We start from the raw sequence: 18,559 nt of genomic DNA, 5'->3' as shown, positions 1-18,559 counted from the left end.
GGGTCAAGAAACTGGAGACCCAGTCCTGTGTGACAGGAGTTTTAGCTGATCCCATCTTCTGATTTCACTTCCAGGATCAGTCTGTGGATCGAGGCTTTGCACAGGAAACTTATCAGTTGATATCTGTTGTTGGGGTACTGCTTCCCACTTCTAGCAGGGTGTCTTTGCTGGGTGTTAGTGGTTTCCTCCTTAACCATTGAGTGAACACGCAAATAGAGCTTTGTTAGTAAGTAGCTATTCTCCCTGAGTAACTTGGGTACCAGTTGTGTTTTGCTGGGTAATTCCTCATCCTACTGGTTCCTATCAGATATATTTCGGCACTAGTCAGCTAGACTGACTTCTTTCTGCTCTCGTTGTGTTATCCCCAACCAAGGAAAATTTCTGGTTTGGCTTTGAACCTTTTTTTTTTTTTTTTTTTTTTTTCTGCCTAACCCCACTGGTGTCACTTTTATGCTGATATGAGCGAAAATAGCATTGATACAACTCTGTAGCTGCCAATATGCTTTTAGTGGAGTGCATTCGCATTTGGTGGTCTTCGGTGCAGCACTTCCCAAGAGCAACAGATTGCTCTGCACTTTTTGCTAATGCACAATTGGCAAGGACCCCCGTATCTAACAGCATCAACCACTGAGTTATTTTCTAGGATATTTTTGCAGTGGTTAGTGAGAGAGTGGCTTTCTGTTTAGGGAGTTGTGGAAAACTTGAATCCATTCTTACAGCTGCTGCTTTTTCTTCCGGAGCCTTCTGTTTCCACAATCATAAAAAAGGAAAAGAAGAGAGAGATGGTGATGGGAGAGTAATAGGAAGAAGGTAAACAAGCTGTGTTCCCAATAAAATCTGTATGAAATACATTGGTTCCAGAAATACATGCAGGTATATCATCATTTCTCATAAATTACCTGATTTAAAATGAGATTTTGAGATTCCAGCGGAATTCTTTCTCCAAAAATTGCTTCTAATGTGTCCTATTCCTAAGGAAGACCAACTTTGTAATCAGTACTGCTTTTTTTTTTTTTTTTTGAACAACATCTTTACAAGGATTTTTTTCCACAAAAGAAGCAATTCTTTTTTTCTGAGTAAGAGCACATCATTAAGCTCATTCAGTATAAGATACTCCTACTGTAGAAGTGGGTATATTGAAGATGTTAAAGAGGAAAAGGCTTAACTCTATGTCCAAAGTATTAAGGTGGAATGCTGCTCAGTGTTTTGAAGCAAAACTAGCATGGTTTATGTGTTTTATTAGTCATATATTGTCTTTAGTAAGTAACACTTCAGTGTGGTGAGAGTGAAAGAGCCTTTTGCTTATCTGTGTCTGGGTTGTATAATATGTCCACTAAGTGTTATGCTCTGATTAAAATATAGTAGTGCCCTCTAAAAAGGAAAAAAAAAAAGTGACTCAATAATGCCCTAAGTAGGGAAAAAATCTTACTAAAGCAGCATTTCATACTCTTTCTTGAGCTGCAGAAATGCAGTCTCAACTATTCCCACTCCAGTTGCTTATAATACTTGTCTAGTTGTTGGGGGGTGTGAGGGAGGGCACTTTTTTCTTGACTGTGAATCATTGGATATTTCAATTACAAAGGCTGAAAACTTGGGATAGTCAGAGAGAACTTCCAGAATTCTTGAGTTTTACTTCAAGTAACGTAGACATGTTCTGTCAATAGTGGATTTTTAGAGGCTATGTGGATTTATTTACTTCCTTTGCCAGTGCAGAGTTACGGGCTGAGACACGTGAAGCGCATGGTGATGAAGTATCAGTGGTCAAACAGCAGACTTTGGCTCTTTGTCTGTTGCGTGAGTAGAAATAATCTGCACGAAAAGAAGGCATTGATGGTGATTCTCTAATGATAAAAGGTACATAAACAGTCACAAAGAGCTGAAATTAAATATCGTCTCCTGACCCATACCGGAATATTTATCCTTCTACAGCTTTCCAGAATGTAATTTATGGGAAAATGCTCGTGCTGGCTCGTACATGTTATAGAGTGGAAAGTGAGCGTGTATATATTTTTTTTTTTAAAGGAGGTGAATCAGAAAGCTTTTGCAAAGAAGTCTCCGGAGATATCAAAATGATAAACCAGAAATGAAAGCAATTTGTAAGAAGAGTTTCTGGCTGCCTGAGTTTTTGGCTCTGCTCTGCATGGGAACTTAGCGAGAATGGAGCTTGACATACAGTTTGAGTGATACCTACGTGAAACTTCTATTTAAGAAGATGAGATAATCTGGGGAGCACATCATTTCAGGTTCAGAGCCAAAAATGCTGGATCCCCAATTGTTACTGTTTTTTTTTTATTTTCTGTGTGGTCCAATGTATTTCATTTTAGTCACAGCTTTGACAGCTCAGTTGCTTGTGTGGTTCTGCATTTGCAAAACATTTCCTTTGATATATAAGGCGAAAGGGTGTCTTAAATCAATTAGTTGTTCCACAGAGATGTTGATTCTTTGGGGCTGAGGGAATTAACTTGCAGTTTTTCAATGGAGTTCCTAGCTATGAATGGAGAAGTTGAGTGAAATAGATTTTACAAGGAAGAAATTATATATGAAGTATCATTTATTTAATGTTCGACTGCTTTAGGCAGTGGGTATAGATAGTATTGTGCAGTTTCTAAGGGCTTACTCTTTCATTAATCTTTATCAGTGCCCTGGTGGCTTAGACTAATTGTTTTTTGCACTGTCAGAGCAGGAATGTCGTGTTTCAAGTGGAGGAAAATAATTTAGAGAATGGCTGTGGTAGATCCTCAGGAATCCTTGTGGTCTTATCCTCTGCTCACACTTCAAAATGTGACTGGTGTATCTGAATGGATAACATGCAAGGAATGCACAGGAATTTTTTGTGATTTTTATAGGATAGGTAAAGGAAATGTTTGAAAGGCAACTTTTCTCTAAGTGCATGTGCTGGATAAATAAATGAATGGTGTTATGCCTTATTGTCCGAAGCTGAGGAGAACCAAAGGAAGAAATCAGCTTCATGGTATCAGAGGATCTGGTGAAAGGGTGATACAAAGTCCCTTACTGAAACCTGTGCCATTACTATTTTTCACAGTTATTTGACACAATTTATTATAGTACTTGTTACCTAATAATTGTGCAAAATGAGAGGAAAAAAATAGTATTATGGATAATTTTTGTGTTAATGCCAGGATGAAAGCATAAGAAGACTTTTTTTTCTTCTGGAAATAATTTTTTGTTTGTTGTTTTGTTTGTTTGTTTTTTAAGTAAACATGGCTTGAAATACTGAATGAAAAGAGTGCAGAATTAGAAAAAAAAAAAATAATGTTGCTAGTTAGATATCAAGTAAAATCCAGGCTATTTTTCATTTATTTTTTTCCCTTTGTTCCGAAGTCCTGTGCTATTGCCCATAAAATAATCATCTAGATAAGCCTTTTCTTTCTCTGACCCCAGTAATTCCGTTTGCCTCATCCTTGCTGTTTGTAAAAGAGCTTATAAAAATGTCCTTGTTTGTCTTACTAGCCACTTATGTCACTTTGAAGTTCTTTTTCTTGTCTGCTGTTCTCTTGTAGGCATATTTTGTTTTCACCTCAGTCTCCTCTTTACTTTTCATTTGTTTGCTCCTATAATCCATAAAATTAGAAAACTTCAGGATGTGTTTTTTGTCAATGCAGTCATTTTACACTTACAAAATTACACTTGCCTGTGTTCATGCATATAGTATAAGTTCTTGTTTCAAAACTTACTTGACTGCTGCGAAGAGCCTTACTTATAAGTGAAGTTGTTTGAGTTATGAGTGAAGATGTATATTCTTACTTTGAAGGGAGGAGATTAAATTTATGGATGTTGATGGCAAGAATAGGAAAGAAAAGACACCTTTATTCCAGCTTTAGTCTGCTTTTTGTAACAGTACTTCTCAGCAAAGACTTTCTGCAGGCCTGAGATATAATGTAGATTTAGGACCAGAAGTGCAGCATTACCAGGTGTCCAAAGCTGGAAACTACCAACATCCTCAGGTGTTTACTTTTTATTTTTCTGAGAATTGTGTCTTTTTGGTACACTATCACAAAATAGTATGTGTTGGGTTTAAGCTAGTATAGCCCCATTCTTCACTCGTGCTGTTAGGTTTTTAGTAGTTTTGTTTGTTTGTTTTTTAGGATTCTTAATGTTTTCATTTTTGTTTTAGTGGAGACAACGTTTACATTTAACGTTTTGCCAGAATAAGCCTATTTGAAGTGCTTGTTAATTTACATAATTATTCTCAAACACTGAGTTTTATTGTTATAGCTGGGGCGCAGCTCATGTATGTATGTTTTGTTCTCACATTGTGGACAACTGTTTATGGTTCTTCTCTTTGATTGATTTTAGGAATGCACTAGAAATAAAATAATTGGTCTCACTGTTGAACAGTTTTCAAAGCCAAAAAAAGTGTGCATAATTTGCTTTGATAAAGTCATGGTGATGTTATTTTTTGTTTGTTTTGTTTTGTTTTTTTCCTAATGTAATAGAAGACAAAGGCAGAAGAGAAAATCAAGTCTGGTACTTGAAAATATCAAAACTGGCTCTGGCTTTTGCAATTATCCACTCAAAACCACCAGGGAAAAGCTGCAAAGAATACACTGAGCACCTAGCCAAAATTGTATCTGAACAAGATTTTGGCTGGAAATCGAAAGTTGAAGTACTAGAAGCTGAAGTTTTTCGATTACGTCAAGAACTTCTTTTGAACAAGATCTGTCGGAGAGTCTGCTTGGAAAGCGGTAAGTGTCTGAAATCATTTCTGGCTATTTCTATGTTGCAGTAGCAAAAGACAAAACAGCTTTCATGTTGGCTGCACCATTTCTTGTACCTAGGTACTGGAGTCTTTAGTGTACAGCTTCCTGTTTTTCCAAAAACCTGAAGTAGTAGGGCAGTTACACCAGTTGCAATGGGATTTAGCTAGAGAATTTAATACATATTTAGAATATGTATTTCAACCTTCAAAATCAATGTGTATCATATGGAATAATGGCAGATGTACAAATATTACTGTATGTATGTTATACAAAATCTTACTCTATAATCTGGGAAACATTAGGGTCTTATATATATGTAATATGACTTTACCACTTTAAACATGCTTAAAATTAGAATTTAGGCCTAATGTGTTGAAAGCATAACTCTAATACGTGTGAGAGAGAAAGTTAGGAATGGCTAAAGGGCTATATGTATGCTGTCTCTGTTAATGTGGATAGACTGTGGATACTATGAATATTTATTCTGATGTGATAAAATTGTGAGCCTGATATTGTAGGATTCAGGAAAGCTTTTAATTAAAGACTATAAAAAAAAAAAAACACTATTTTGGAGAAGAGCAAGCTTGTTTGTTTTAAACAACTGTGTTAATAAAGGTAGATAAAAGGAGTCAGTAAATGAGAAGCCTGGAACTGGTTGCATGTCTCAGTTCCCCTCTACCTGCAAGTAAATTTTGAGAGATTTTTCTTAAGCTCCATGATCATTCCTGACAGTTTGTTCCAGTACCTCATTAGCTTAATATGATTTTGTTTACGTTAGTGTCTAAATGGAGCTTTCTTACTACAATTCAACCTCTTTACTACTTTTGCCGCTTTCTTTCTCTGTATAGCGCACTTGAATGCAATTGCAGATTTGCTAGATCCCCCATCTCTGCTTCCTTTTTCCTAGTTCCTAGACAATTCCTCTTTTTTCATTCTTTCACTCACAGTTAATTATTCTGTATCTCTGATCATACTCAGCAATGTTTTGGACTCTTTCCAGATGGCCCTCATCTTTCTTGAAATGTAGTGTGCTCTTCAAGGGTGTTGGATATCATGGTCAGCTGAGGTTTTATTGCCATCTATAAGTAGAGTGAAAGTATTGCTTTGTGTTGTAGTGTCTCTTCCTTTGTGGTTACACTTAGTCTACATGAATGGGTCACAATGGTGGGACGTACAAAGTTCTTTTCTGTGGAAATTTTATCAAGTTATCAGGTTGGCCAGGACCCCATCCAACCTGGCCTTTAACACCTCCAAGGATGGGGCATCCACAACCTCTCTGGGCAACCTGTCCCTATGGCTCACCACCCTCTGAAGAATTTCCTCTTAACGTCTAATCTAAATCTTCCCTCTTTTAGCTTAAAACTGTTTCCCCTTGTCCTGTCAGTATCTGCCCTTGTAAAAAGTCACTTTCTGTCTTTTTTTAGAAGACCCCTTTCAGTACTGAAAGGCTGAAATGAGGTATCCCTATGGCGTTTTCTTCTCCAGGCTGAACTTCCCCAGCTCTGTCTTTCTTCGTAGCAGAGGTGCTCCAGCCCTTTCATCTTTGTGGCCCTCCTCTGGACCCGCTCTAACAGCCCCACATCCTTCCTGTGCTGGGGCCCCAGACCTGGACACAACACTCCACGTGGGGTCTCGTCAGGGCAGAGCAGAGGGGGACAATCCCTTGCCCTGCTGGCCACTTCTGTTGATGCAGCCCAGGAAGCAGTTGGCCTTCTGGGCTGAAAGTGCATACTGCTGGTTCATGTCGAGATGTTTTTCCACCAGAACCCCCCAAGTCCTTCTCTGCAGGGATTCTCTCAATGACTTCCTCTCCCATCCTGTCCTCCTGCCTGGGATTGCTCTGATCCAGGTGCAGCACCTTGCAGTTGGACTCGTTGGGCCTCATTTGGTTCATGTGGGCCCAATTATCAAGCTTGTCTAGGTCCCTTTGGATATCATCCCTTCCTTCTGTCATATCAACTGCACCACACAGCTTGGTGTCATCTGCAAATCTGCTGAGGGTGCACTCAATCCCACTGTCTATGTCGTTGATGAAGATATTAAAGAGTATCGGTCCCAGGAGAGACACCTGAGGGACACCACTCATCACTGGCCTCCACCTGGACATCGAGCCCTTGACCACCACTTTCTGGGTGTGGCCTTCAGGTCAATTCCTTACCTACTGAATGGTCCACCCTTCAAATGCATATCTTTCCAACTTGAATATCAGGATGTTGTGTGGGACTGTGTCAAAGACCTTACTGAAGTCTGGTAGATGACTTATGTGTAAGATACCATGTTTAGTATGTTGTTTCAGTCTGATAAGGAACCACTGATTTATGGTTTTTCATTGTCATTCAATCATGAGTACTTTTAGAGCATGTTTTTCTAAATGGCTTGGTACCTATGTTGAAGAAGGGTCCTCTATCATGCTTCCTGCATTTGTATATGAGAGCATTATGTGAAACTGCCATTATAACAATGTTTACTGTTTTTCTGTAGTCAAAAAACCTGTTACGCTCTCATAAAGAAAATTTTATGTTGACTTGACATGTTTTTTTACTAAAAAAATCCACACCAACTGCTACTATTCTTGCTTTGTTCTGAGTGTTTATCAGTTGCTTGATGATTTATTCCAGAAACAGGTGTTACAGTGACTGCTTTTTGATTCTACATAAACCTTATATATATACATGTAAAAAATATATATTTACTTCACCTGTGTTTCACAAATTCTATAACATAACATCTTTTCATTGTGAATTTGTTTTGTTTTCTTTCAGTATTGTAAACTGATAATTAGTGATAAATGTCTAAATTGCCCATGCATTCTCTCAAGGGCTCTCCTTTATCTGAGGATGATGTCCTGCCCCATTTTCACATAACATTTTACTATTTGGTGTTCTAATAATCTAATTTAGTTGCCCTTTTCAGTGAAAGCTACTACAAAAAAGACAAAAATAAAACAAAACCACCATTTTCTCATATCAAAATCTATTGATAATATCTATTGTTCTGTTTATAATAATGTGATATGATTTCACCTAATCCTTGGTGTCCCTTCACAGTTGCATCTTGCTTAGTGTTTTGCTTTTTCACACTTTGATCCCTAGGAACTCTTATAATTTTTTTTTTCTTACTTGGGAACCTTGATATGACTTCCATTTTGTAAATCTTCAATCTTTGTACTTTAACATTGTTTGACGAGGGTTTCAAGTATTTTTTTTCCTGAGTTTTTTTTTTTTCCTCTTGTGTTCCCGAGATCAAGTATGCCATTGTTTCACAGCCACAGTTGTTCAAGTTAATAAATCTTACCCATAACCCTGGCATTATTAACTTGTATCCCACGCTTTAAGAGTGGAATGGAGATCATCACTGTCTGCTTTTTCCACCTCAGTATCAATTTTTATTTTCTAGCACATTTTAGCGATTTTGGGAAGAGTCTGTTGTATATTTCTTTTCTGAAATATGTCTGGATAATTGAAATCTGATAACACTGTTAGATCCTGGGCTCTGATGATTAGGTCAGTCACTCATGAAAGGAAGATCATTTATTTGATCTTCCTGATTGGACTGACTGTACCATGTCTTTCATGGGCAATTATATCCTTCTCTCCTTTAATCATTTACAAAATCTTTAGGTGTATGTCTCCTTCAGTGTTCTGCATTTCAGAAGATTCAGGCAGTCTTGATACACTAAGAAGGGTTTTTCATAAAAACATAATAAACATAATACATAAACATAATAAAAAATAAGACAGCAACTGCCTTTGCAATCAAGAGCTTAACTGTCTGGTTTGCTAATATGAACTTTGATAATTATTCCATCTTCAATACTTTCAGAGTTAAGTAGTGAAATTGGTTTTAAAAAGAAAAGTGAAACAAGTTCTGTCTGAGTTAATCTGACTCGTGTATGTGGAGTGAGATGTTCTTTCTCTACTCCCTGCGAGATCAGTGGCACAAGATGATCTTGGAAATCAGGCACTGGAGGACGTCTCCAGGCTCTGGGGAGACATTGCCTCTGGGAGATGGTAGTCAAAATGCTATGGGCTGAAATTTGAAGACAGTTCATAGCTGAGAGGAGTTTCTGGAATCAGAATGTCTAGCTAGTTGCTTCTGAATATGATTTTTTTGAGCCTCAGTATGATTTTTTAGAAGGTTCCCTAATAGAAAACTTGATGATGCTTTACTAGAATGCTTTTATACTGAAACTGTACCTTCTTTATTGCCTTGTGAAAAGATTTCTGGATTTTAACTTTGCCTGGGAGGGGAAAATGCAATGTATTAGATTTTACCTAGAAGTTTAAACATCTTTTTTTTTTTTTTTTTTAATACAGTAGGCCTTTCTCTTAAGAGATTTAATAACTGTTCATATTTAGCTACTGTTTGTGTGCATCTCTTCTGTAACCTGTTACAAACATGAAGCTTGCTTAAGAGTAAAAATAACTTTCAAACTGACAAAGCCTCATTCCTCGATGAAGCCAAACTTTAATTTCAGTCTTTGTTTAGGTAATGGAATAATAGCTCGTAGAAATGAAGATATGCTGTCTATACTTCTAAATTCCTTCAATTTCTCAAGAGAACAAAACCCCAGCACCCATATAAAATGAAAGACCAGTGGGTTTTCCCTTCAAGTTTTTATTATTATTATTATTATTTATTTATTTATTTATTTATTTATTTATTTGTACTGATGTTAAACCTGTTAGCCAGACAACCTTTTGACATTTTAAATATTTATGAAAGTTCATTTCAGCCCCTTCTACTTGTCTTGGACAGCATGTGAGGTAGGATGTATTCTTTCCTTTCAGTTTCCTTTCAGGGTGAAAGGAAGCAAAAAGATGTGGAAAATATAGTATCATTATTTGTTTCTTCATACATGCTTTCCTTAAAGGAAAGGACACTTTCCAGCTCTTGGAGTTTAACTTTGACGTGGCTGGGTTTTGTGGAATTTCTTTTGACTGTCTTGTCTCTCTTGTTCCCCTTAAATCTTGGCATGGTATGTAAATTCTCCTGATAATGAAACTGAGCCATCTGTTATTTTGAAAGGAAGATACTCTTCATCAGACGTGTAACTGCTGAGTGAGCATTCATGGTTATGCTTACACTGGAGATGTGATCGGTCTGTTGCTTTTGAGTAAAGAAAGATCCTTGCTGGTATCTGTTGGTGAGGTCTGTGAACTCTTCTGTTGATTCAGTCAAAGATTTATGTTAAGAGAAGAACACCTGAGACTAAAATTTAATGGATTGTTGAAGAGGCAAAGTCTACCTGAAGTATGGGATGCTCTACCACTGAAATCTTCTGGCCTGGAAAAAAAATTCTCCTGAGTTGTGCCTGTTTTGAGACTTTCAAATTTGTGGATAAAGTTGTGTGCCAACTGCTGAGAGGCTTGAAGGAAGTTAAAGTGATGTTCCATCCTGCTCACCTGCAGGGTGCTATATATTCACTACATTTCCTACCTAATATTGCACTAACGAAGTTCTCTTTTGGGCTCAGAGTAAACTGGGTTGTTTTTATGGGCCAAGTAATCTACAGTTACCATGGATCCTTTGTCCTGCCTAAACCAATGAAAACTTTGAAAGAATTAAAATCTTCGTCTTTTCTTTGGCTTTCTTGTGTTCTACATGTATGTAACAGTTCTATAGATGCAAAAATAGCGGTGGTTCCACAAAATCCGTCACCAGAAAATCTCATGCTGTAAGCATCAGATGGTGAATTTGTGTCTCATGCTGCATATTGAGAGCTGAAGAGTTTGAGTCTTTCAGCCGAGATTCACTTTGCAGCTGTCTTCCTCGCTCTGCATTCTGAATGTGAGAGCTGTCCTAGCTCACCTGCTGTTTGTAATAATCGTAGTAGGTTTTTCAGAGGTTTCAGGAATGATTAGAGACTGCCTATGAAGTTTTATTTCCCTGATGTGGAAAATTTGTGAGCTCTTTGAAACTGTGATGACTGTTTTCCTTCTTCACATAAAGATAAACACAGTATGGATGTGAAAGCACAAAGTACCCGTTTCTAAAGCTGTGTTGTCTAAATTGTTTGAATCCAATCTTATTAATCCATTGTTGTCAGTGGCACTAAAAAGTTTGGGTATTGTCAGTGAGGGGGAGAAGCATGTTTTGCTACAGGTAAACGATTTGTTTTCCAGCGTGGGTTGTTATAGTTTAATGTGCTGTTCATAAAGTTGCCACAGTATGTATTCACTGACTCTGGATGGAAACTCTGTATTTAACTTTATGTGCAGTTGTCTTTCTGAATACAAGGACACCAGTAGCCTTTTCACATGGTGAGACTTCTGGCTGTTTATCAGTCTTTCAAGGAGGAGAAGCAAATATTTTTTTTTGTAGCAGGTCCGTGACAAGGTGGAGAAATGGTCTGAAAGGAACCTCATGGAGTTCAGTAAGGAGAAATGCAAAGTCCTCCACCTGAGGAGGAACAACCCCAGGTACCCATTCTTGTTGGAGGCCACCCAGCTGGAAAGCAGACTGGCAGAAAAGGACCTGGGAGTCCCAGTGGACACCAATTTGACCATGAGCCAACAGTGTGCCTTTGCTAAAAAAGAAGTCCGATGGTTTCCTGGGCTGTATTAGACAAAGTATTGCCAGAGACTGAGAGAGGTAATCTTTCTGCTCTTCTCAGCACGGAGAAGGCCCCACCTGGAGTACTGCATCCAGTCCCGGGCTCCTCAGTACAAAAGAGACATGGACAGGCTGGAGAGAGCCCAACATATGGCTGTGAAGATGATTTAAGGGACTGGAGCATCTCACATTGAAAGAAAAGCTGAGAGAGCTGAAAATCTTTAGCCTAGAGTAGGCAAGGCTCAGGGTGGGTTATTATCAATATATATATTGATAAGGGAGGGTGCAAGGAGGATGGAGCCAGGCTCTTTTCAGTGGTGCCCAGTGCCAGGACAAGAGGCAATGGGCACAAACTGAAACATGGGAGGTTTCCTCTGAACATCAGGAAGCACTTCTTTACTACGCAGGCGATGGAGCACTTGCACAGGTTGCGCAGTCTCCCTCCCTGGAGGTCTTCAAAAGCCACCTGAACATGGTCCTGAGCAACCCGCTCAAGGTGGCTCTGCAAGAGAAGAGGGTTGGACCGGATGGCCTCCAGAGGTCTTTTCCAACGTGAACTGTTCTGTGATTCTTTGTAATCATTCATTATTTTTCACCTTGCCAGTATTGTCCTGACAGCTATGCCTATGAATAGAAAAAAAATCAGTTTCTTGCCTGTTTTTTGATAGATTCATGGATTAAAGTGCCTGTCCTCTAAGGCAAAATTCCTTAACCATGATCAGTTCATTAAATCAAGTCATATTGTTTCTTGGCAGCCTCAGCTTAAGAGTTGTGAAAAGCTTGCAGCTGTTACTCCAACTCAAGAAGGCATAAATGGAATACTCCACCGTTTTTTGTCCAGCATGTATGTGAGGAACGATGATTTAGAGGATAGATGTTTATTGCCTTAGTACTTTAGGCTGACAGACTTGAAAAGTCCTGAGTCAGTTATCCAGGGTATATTCTTAGCAAAACTTGTATTTAGCACGTTTTTGTTTTCTCTCTTTCTTAGCTTCACCTTCAGTCTTGGTTCATATTTTTGTCATCTTATGCAGTGGGTAGGAACTTACTGAACTGGTTGCTCCTCTAATAAAAAGAAAAAAATCAGCGTGTTTTTTTTTTTTCTTTATAATTAGTTTATTCTTCCTTTTAAGGATCATTTACAGTAGAACTTCATCTCCCATGTGCTGAAGGTCCCTCTCATGTTCTTGTTCTTAGCTTCCACAGTAGCACATAGCTGCCAGCATATCCTTCCATAGCCTGTCTGTGTGTTAAGGGAGAAGCTGAACTCTGATTCAGAACATGTGAGTAATGTGACTGGTTGACTTGCAGCTGGGTCCTGAGGCTGCATTTGACCTTTCAGGACATTGTCCCCTAAATTCTGCCTCCCCTGCCAAGACATTTTCATCAACTTTTACCTCTTTGGGGAGGTAAGGGAGAGCCAGAGACAAAAAGCATTTTGTATCCCCTGCTTCATGCCTTAACTTAGTGCGTTTCTTGAGGCAGTTAGCTGTACATTGGGAAAAAGGGAGCAATTTCCTTTGTACATTAGTATGAATTAAGACACTTCAGCCTCATTTTTTCTTGCTGAAAGTTCAGAGTTTCTATATACTTCTGCTTTTGCAGAATTAGAACCAACCAGCTCATCATCTGAAGTAAAACTGATTTTAAACTGTACAGAACTCCACTGAAGTATACCAGCCTTTTCCCTTTCCACTTCCCTGTAAGTCATGGCCTGGGTGTTTCTGGCTCAGCAGAGAGAGGCAGAACCTCTGGGTGCTCAGTTTAGAGCGCCAACTCTTCCTTTGGAGGCAGAGAAGGGGTCAGAGAAGTCCTGCTTTGTTGTGAGCAGCAAGAGTGCTAGCCAGCCAAAATCTTTTCTGAATAATTTGATTCCAGACATCTGAAAGGGTGAAACTCTGACTCAAATAACTTAGCTTGCAATGTTTCCTCTGCCTGTTTATGTTGATAGGAGCAGTGGAAGAACAGTGATAATATTTTAGTTTTGTTTTTCAGCCCTTTTTCAGAGAGAAACCAACTAGGTGAATCCAGAAAGAACAGACCAAACCATATGCAGATTCCTCAGTGAATATATAAGCTGCAGCCTCGTAAAGGAATATTCCTCCTTAGTGGAGGGAGCAGCAGTCCAAATCTGACTAAACAGTAATGATAAAAACTTATTAGTCTATTAGGAGACATGACTTCCTCCCTTGAAAGTAGATAATGGTGTGAAATGTTTACAGCTGTCTTGAATAGCACATAACAAATAGCTCCTACACCACAGTATAGGTAAGATAGGGGAATATAAACTTACCCTGGTAACTTGGAACTTCTAGTCTATGTACAGACTGTTTCTTCAGATCAGTATGTTTGAATAAGCTGCTGTTAGAGATTGCTATGTCCTATCACTGCTGCTTTTCCCCTGCTGTTTGCCAGGGAGCAAGGAATGCAACAGGACAGGAGCAGAAGAGTTGTCAGGCTCTGAGGGACATCTTTGGCTTCTTTATTTCCCTAGCTTCCTTTTTCCAAGGTGAGAAAATTCCATATTGGGCAGAAGTTAATGGTTTGCTACGGAAGAGATCTGATTATTTTTGTCTGATGGCTAGGGCTGATGGCTTCTTCTATGTGAAGAAATTCTCCTCTCTACTGAGCAAAGGTGGCTGGCCAGTGTTTTCTTTAGGCATGGTGGTGTCAGACAGATAGTACTTCAAAAATGAACAGTCCTTTAACACCTGTAGTGTACTAGTAGTGCTCCCAACAGTACTGATGTGATTAGGCACCATTGGAAGTAGTTCTTGCGACCTGAAAAGTATTTTTTTTTAGGAGGGGAACAGGGAATTAAGGACAGATAGGAGGTGACAAAAATGGGGTTAAAATGCATTCAGCATAGAAAATGTCTCTTGGAATAAGATGGTGAGATAAATCTGTTCCCCATAATTGTAGTGACACAATGGGGGAACTTTATGAAAGTTGAGGCCTTTTCAGAATAATTAAATAAGTGAATCTGCTCTCTGGAAAATGCACCAGTTGGAGCATAATCAGTCACTGAAATTTCAGAATACTGTTCCTTCCATGGATAACAGGTCTGGTTTGGTTCTCGAAACTTTCTCCCTTTGAAAGCAGGTGCTGTCTGTCTTATCAGCCGACATTGCTAAGCTCTCCTAGGCGCGTACTTGGGGCAAAGGGACCCAAGCAACATCTATTTCTTTCCAGGTTTCTTTATAACAAACCCATTCAGAGATGAAAACAACACAATTATCCTAGCAAAGGAAAGGGTTTGTGATTTTCTTGTATATTCCCTGTATATATTGAGTCCCTGATGAGATGCGCAGTGATTTTCAGGAATAAGGTTCATAAAAGCAACTGGGACCCATAATTTTGTTGTAGATTGTTCCCTTTCTTTTGGTAAACAGAATGATAATTTGGGGAAAAACTGAATGCATGTTGGAAAAAAAATAGTTTAAAAGTGTGGCCACGGCAATTGGGATCCTCTTGCCTTTAATTCTACGCTGGGGAGCTAAGGATCAATCAAATTTTCCTCTGCAAAGGCAAAATCCCAGAATGGCTGATGCTGGCAGGGACCTCTGGACCAACCCCCTGCTCAGTGCAGGGCCTCCCAGAGCCTCTTGCTCAGGACCACATCCAGACAGCTCTTAAATATCTTCAGGGAGTGAAGCTCTACAGCCTGTTGGGGCAACCTTAGCTTAACTCAAACTTAACTGTGAGTTCCTTAAGTAGATATTTATGGTTTTTGTGGTCTTCTGGGTATACAAACACACAAAAGAAAAATGAAACATTTTTATGGTATTGTTTTCAAGAAAATATATGTTTTTTAGGAATGCATAACCTAGCTGATTCCTTATGGAGTGTACCTCATTTCAACTTGTAAAGTCACGAAGAATATCTGGAACTATATTCTTATTAATACGCTAGCAGCCAGATGATTGCTGTGTGCTCTGGCTGATACTTCCCATCCCTTAGAGCAGCTGAGTTTTTGTTTTAGTAAGACCTAATATTGTGCTCCCAGTACAGATAGGTAGTCTTCAGAGGTAACATTAATTCACTTAATATCTTGCAATATCCCCTCTCCAGCGTAACTCAGATTTCAGTCATGTCATTGAGATGGTCAGTATTGCAAAGCATATGTTACATCATTTGCATTAAGAGCTACTTGATGAATGTTAATTGAGCCAAGTCTCAATTGATTTAATCACCTGATGATAAATCCTTCCTTGTCATTGTCACAAGTATTCTCTGTTTGACTTGAACTGCAGAAGATCTATGCGTCTTCCACAGACATCTCCTAAAATTAACATTTATATCCTCAAAATCCTTCTCAATTATTACTGAGTTCTAAATGTTCTGATTCTTTGTGTAAGTAAAATCCATAACAAATTGAAATACATGCTTCTTGGCTTTCTGAGAAACATTTAAATCCTGGTACCAAATTAATTTGGGAATTTTACTCAGGCCTGTATTCAATTCAGTGAAATTATTCCTACAAGGGACAAAGCGTGCAGCAAGAAGTACTTTAGCCTTTAAAAGAAGAGCTTTCTTTTCCAAGCTGGTTATAAAAATCCACAGAAATGCAGAAGTAAGGCGTTGGATGCAGACCTAATAATTGTTCCTTTGGAGAAAGGAAGCTCTTTATTATTTTTAATTTTGATTTCAAAATGTTCAAATAATAACCTGAATATGTGAGAAACCTGGGCGAAATTTGATTGGTTTGATGCATACAGAAGTATGACTTCATTCTAGATCAGGACAGCAATAGTGTGCTAAACAGAGGGAGAACAGACAGGTGTTTTTCTCAAACAGCTTTGTTATTGATGAAAACAGCAGAATAGAGAAAGGCTCACACAAGCAAGGTTATGAAGAAAAAGTGAAGAAAACCATTAATATGTGTGAGAAGAGGAACTCAGACTTGATTCATTGTTCATGGAAGGTGCACCTACAACAAATCTATCGATTAGGATTAAAGGAAAAACAACAGAGTCCTGAAAAATGTAGAGGTGGAGAGGTGAACAGAATTGGAAGAAACACGAATCATTTCATGTATGTTTTCCTCTCCTTTTAGAAATTATTGACTGAATATCTACTTGGAAAGTAGTATCACTAAAGAAGTTCCTAAGATTGTGAATATTATTGTCTCATTTTCAATTGACCTTCTTTTTTAAAAAAAAAAAAAAAAGTGGAACTGAACCCATCAATGGTAATTGAGTTTTAAGAGACCTTTGTGTTAATCTGTGTGGGCTCACAAAGTGAGGGAATACAAACAATGCCAAATGATTGAAAATGGACTACTTTTTTTTTTTTTTTCTTCAAATAGTATCTTAATTTTGTTCTTACATCTGCCACCTCTAAGACTGTTTTCTGTATTGAAATCCTTGTCGATAGTATAACTGCAGGTATATTAAGTTCTGCAAAAGGCTTGCAGGCGCTCTTGTGAATCCACAGCAATCTCATCAGCTGGGGACCTGTCTTCATTTCTTAAATTTTGAACCACATGTACAGCAGCATGTTGCCTTCCTCATTCAAACTCTGTCCAGTCTGCAGCAGCTAGTGCAAGTGTCTGAGAAGGTATCTTCCATCACCACCCCTCCTGCTCATGTATGCTACAGGTACTGCCTCACTTATTTTGCGTTGGTAGGACCATGAACATTTGTTCCCTTGTCTTTTCACAGCTCTGAGAATCCTTATGTTCATAGTGCTGACAGCAGGCACTCTGGAGACAAATGATTTTCCTGTACTGGTGAAGCAACAGGCTGCTCCTCCTCCTTTTCTTGTCTGTGAACTGAGCTTTGGTGTTTGTGTTAAGGTGACTAGTCAGAAGTGACAGAATTCATTTTAGAAGTGGGGTAGGCTATGATTGTCAGAGCTCTCCTGCATCAAGACTACCTGAAGACTCCATTTTCTGTAATTGATTAGCACCTCACTCCCATAATAGAAGTCTTTCACTACTTACACTTACACCTGTGCCCTGTGGTCTGGCAGTGACGTGTTTCACAGGGGCACCTACAACCTTGTTTACATACTGTGTGCACTATACAAGTCACTCCCTTCTTCCTCGAGCAACTGTTGATGTTTCAGGCCAGGCTCTTTCCACAGTGGTAGATTTGTGTAGAGGGATGCCAGTGCTTCAGACTTTGCACCCCAATATTTTTTTTTGTGACTGCCTCTTGCTTTGTTTGGTGAGCACAGAGTTGTGATTTTCAGCTCAGAATCTTAATATGCTGAGAAGCTGAAGTCCTAAATGGGAATTAAGAGTTTAAATGTTTAATGAATCCAATTTTTACAGAGCAACATTTTTACAGAGCCTGTAAGATTACTCATGAACAAATATCATTACCTTTATAAAGGTATTGTAAAATGTTGATATTAGTATATAACATGCAATCTTTTTTTTATTTCTTGTTTTAGTATTTTTATATTTTTCTTGAAATTGCAATTGAAGTTAGTGTAAGACAGGCTTAATACTGTTCCTTCTTTTTGTATTTGATAACCATATGGTGTGAACATCAAGACATTCTCATTTAAATAATAGGTATGTACATAGTGATTAGTTTACATCCTTTCAAGAAATAAGTAACAAGCTGGTTTCAGATATTTTGAGGGAAGTCATGAATATTTCCTGTTGGGTGAATTGTTTATTTATTAAAAGATAGCTTTTCCTTCCTCTCCATGTGACTAGAACATATAAATCATTGAACATTTTAAAAGCATTTTGTATTACAAATTCAACTGGAAATATGTTGCTATTGGGGAATAACTGTAAGGGGGTTTTCTGGAAGCTGATGGTGGGAGAGGTGTTTGGTATCTTGGCAAAGAGGAACCTAAGCACAAATGCAATACTGTCTCCTGCTGGTAGGAGTATTTCGTCTACTACCTCTGATTTTGGGATGGTTTTGAGTTTGGTTCTTATAAATATTTATGTACCATTCTTTTCTTCCCCTTTTCTTCTCTTTTCTCTTCCTTTCTTCTATTTTTATTTTTTTTTTCCCAAAATCACAGAATGGTTGAGGTTGGGAGGAGATAAGTGGTCCAACTCTTGCTGCTCAAGTAGGGACACCTAGAACAAGCTGCCATGCAGTTTTTGAATATCTTTATGGTGGGAGCTTCAAGATAATCAACAAACACGCACATGGGATTTGCACATACTTCTGTGCTTTACTTCTTTTGTCTCCCAGAGTTACTTACATCCCCATGAGCAATTTTCACACTGTCCTATGGGGTGAAGAACTAACAAAATATCCATGTAGTTATACAGGAGTAGATGGATTCCCTAAAAGTGCTTATTTTTCTTA

At 38.4% G+C, this 18,559-nt stretch overlaps 1 protein-coding gene across 1 annotated transcript in view; it reads left to right on the top strand.

Moving 5' to 3' along the window:
- Window positions 1-18,559, top strand: part of MEI4 (meiotic double-stranded break formation protein 4) — a gene marked incomplete at both ends in the record, with an annotated part of 110,163 nt that overhangs the window by 34,008 nt on the left and 57,596 nt on the right. Inside the window, 2 exons of the mRNA XM_082756184.1 lie at window positions 1,709-1,794; window positions 4,458-4,706. Coding sequence (XP_082612310.1) covers window positions 1,709-1,794; window positions 4,458-4,706 — 335 coding nt within the window. The remainder of the gene's footprint in view (window positions 1-1,708; window positions 1,795-4,457; window positions 4,707-18,559) is intronic.

The sequence above is a fragment of the Aythya marila genome, assembly GCF_965140915.1.
Source record: "Aythya marila genome assembly, chromosome: 3".
NCBI lineage: Eukaryota > Metazoa > Chordata > Aves > Anseriformes > Anatidae > Aythya > Aythya marila.
Note: the sequence above shows the minus strand (reverse complement) of the source record. Positions and strands in the feature narration are given on the sequence as shown.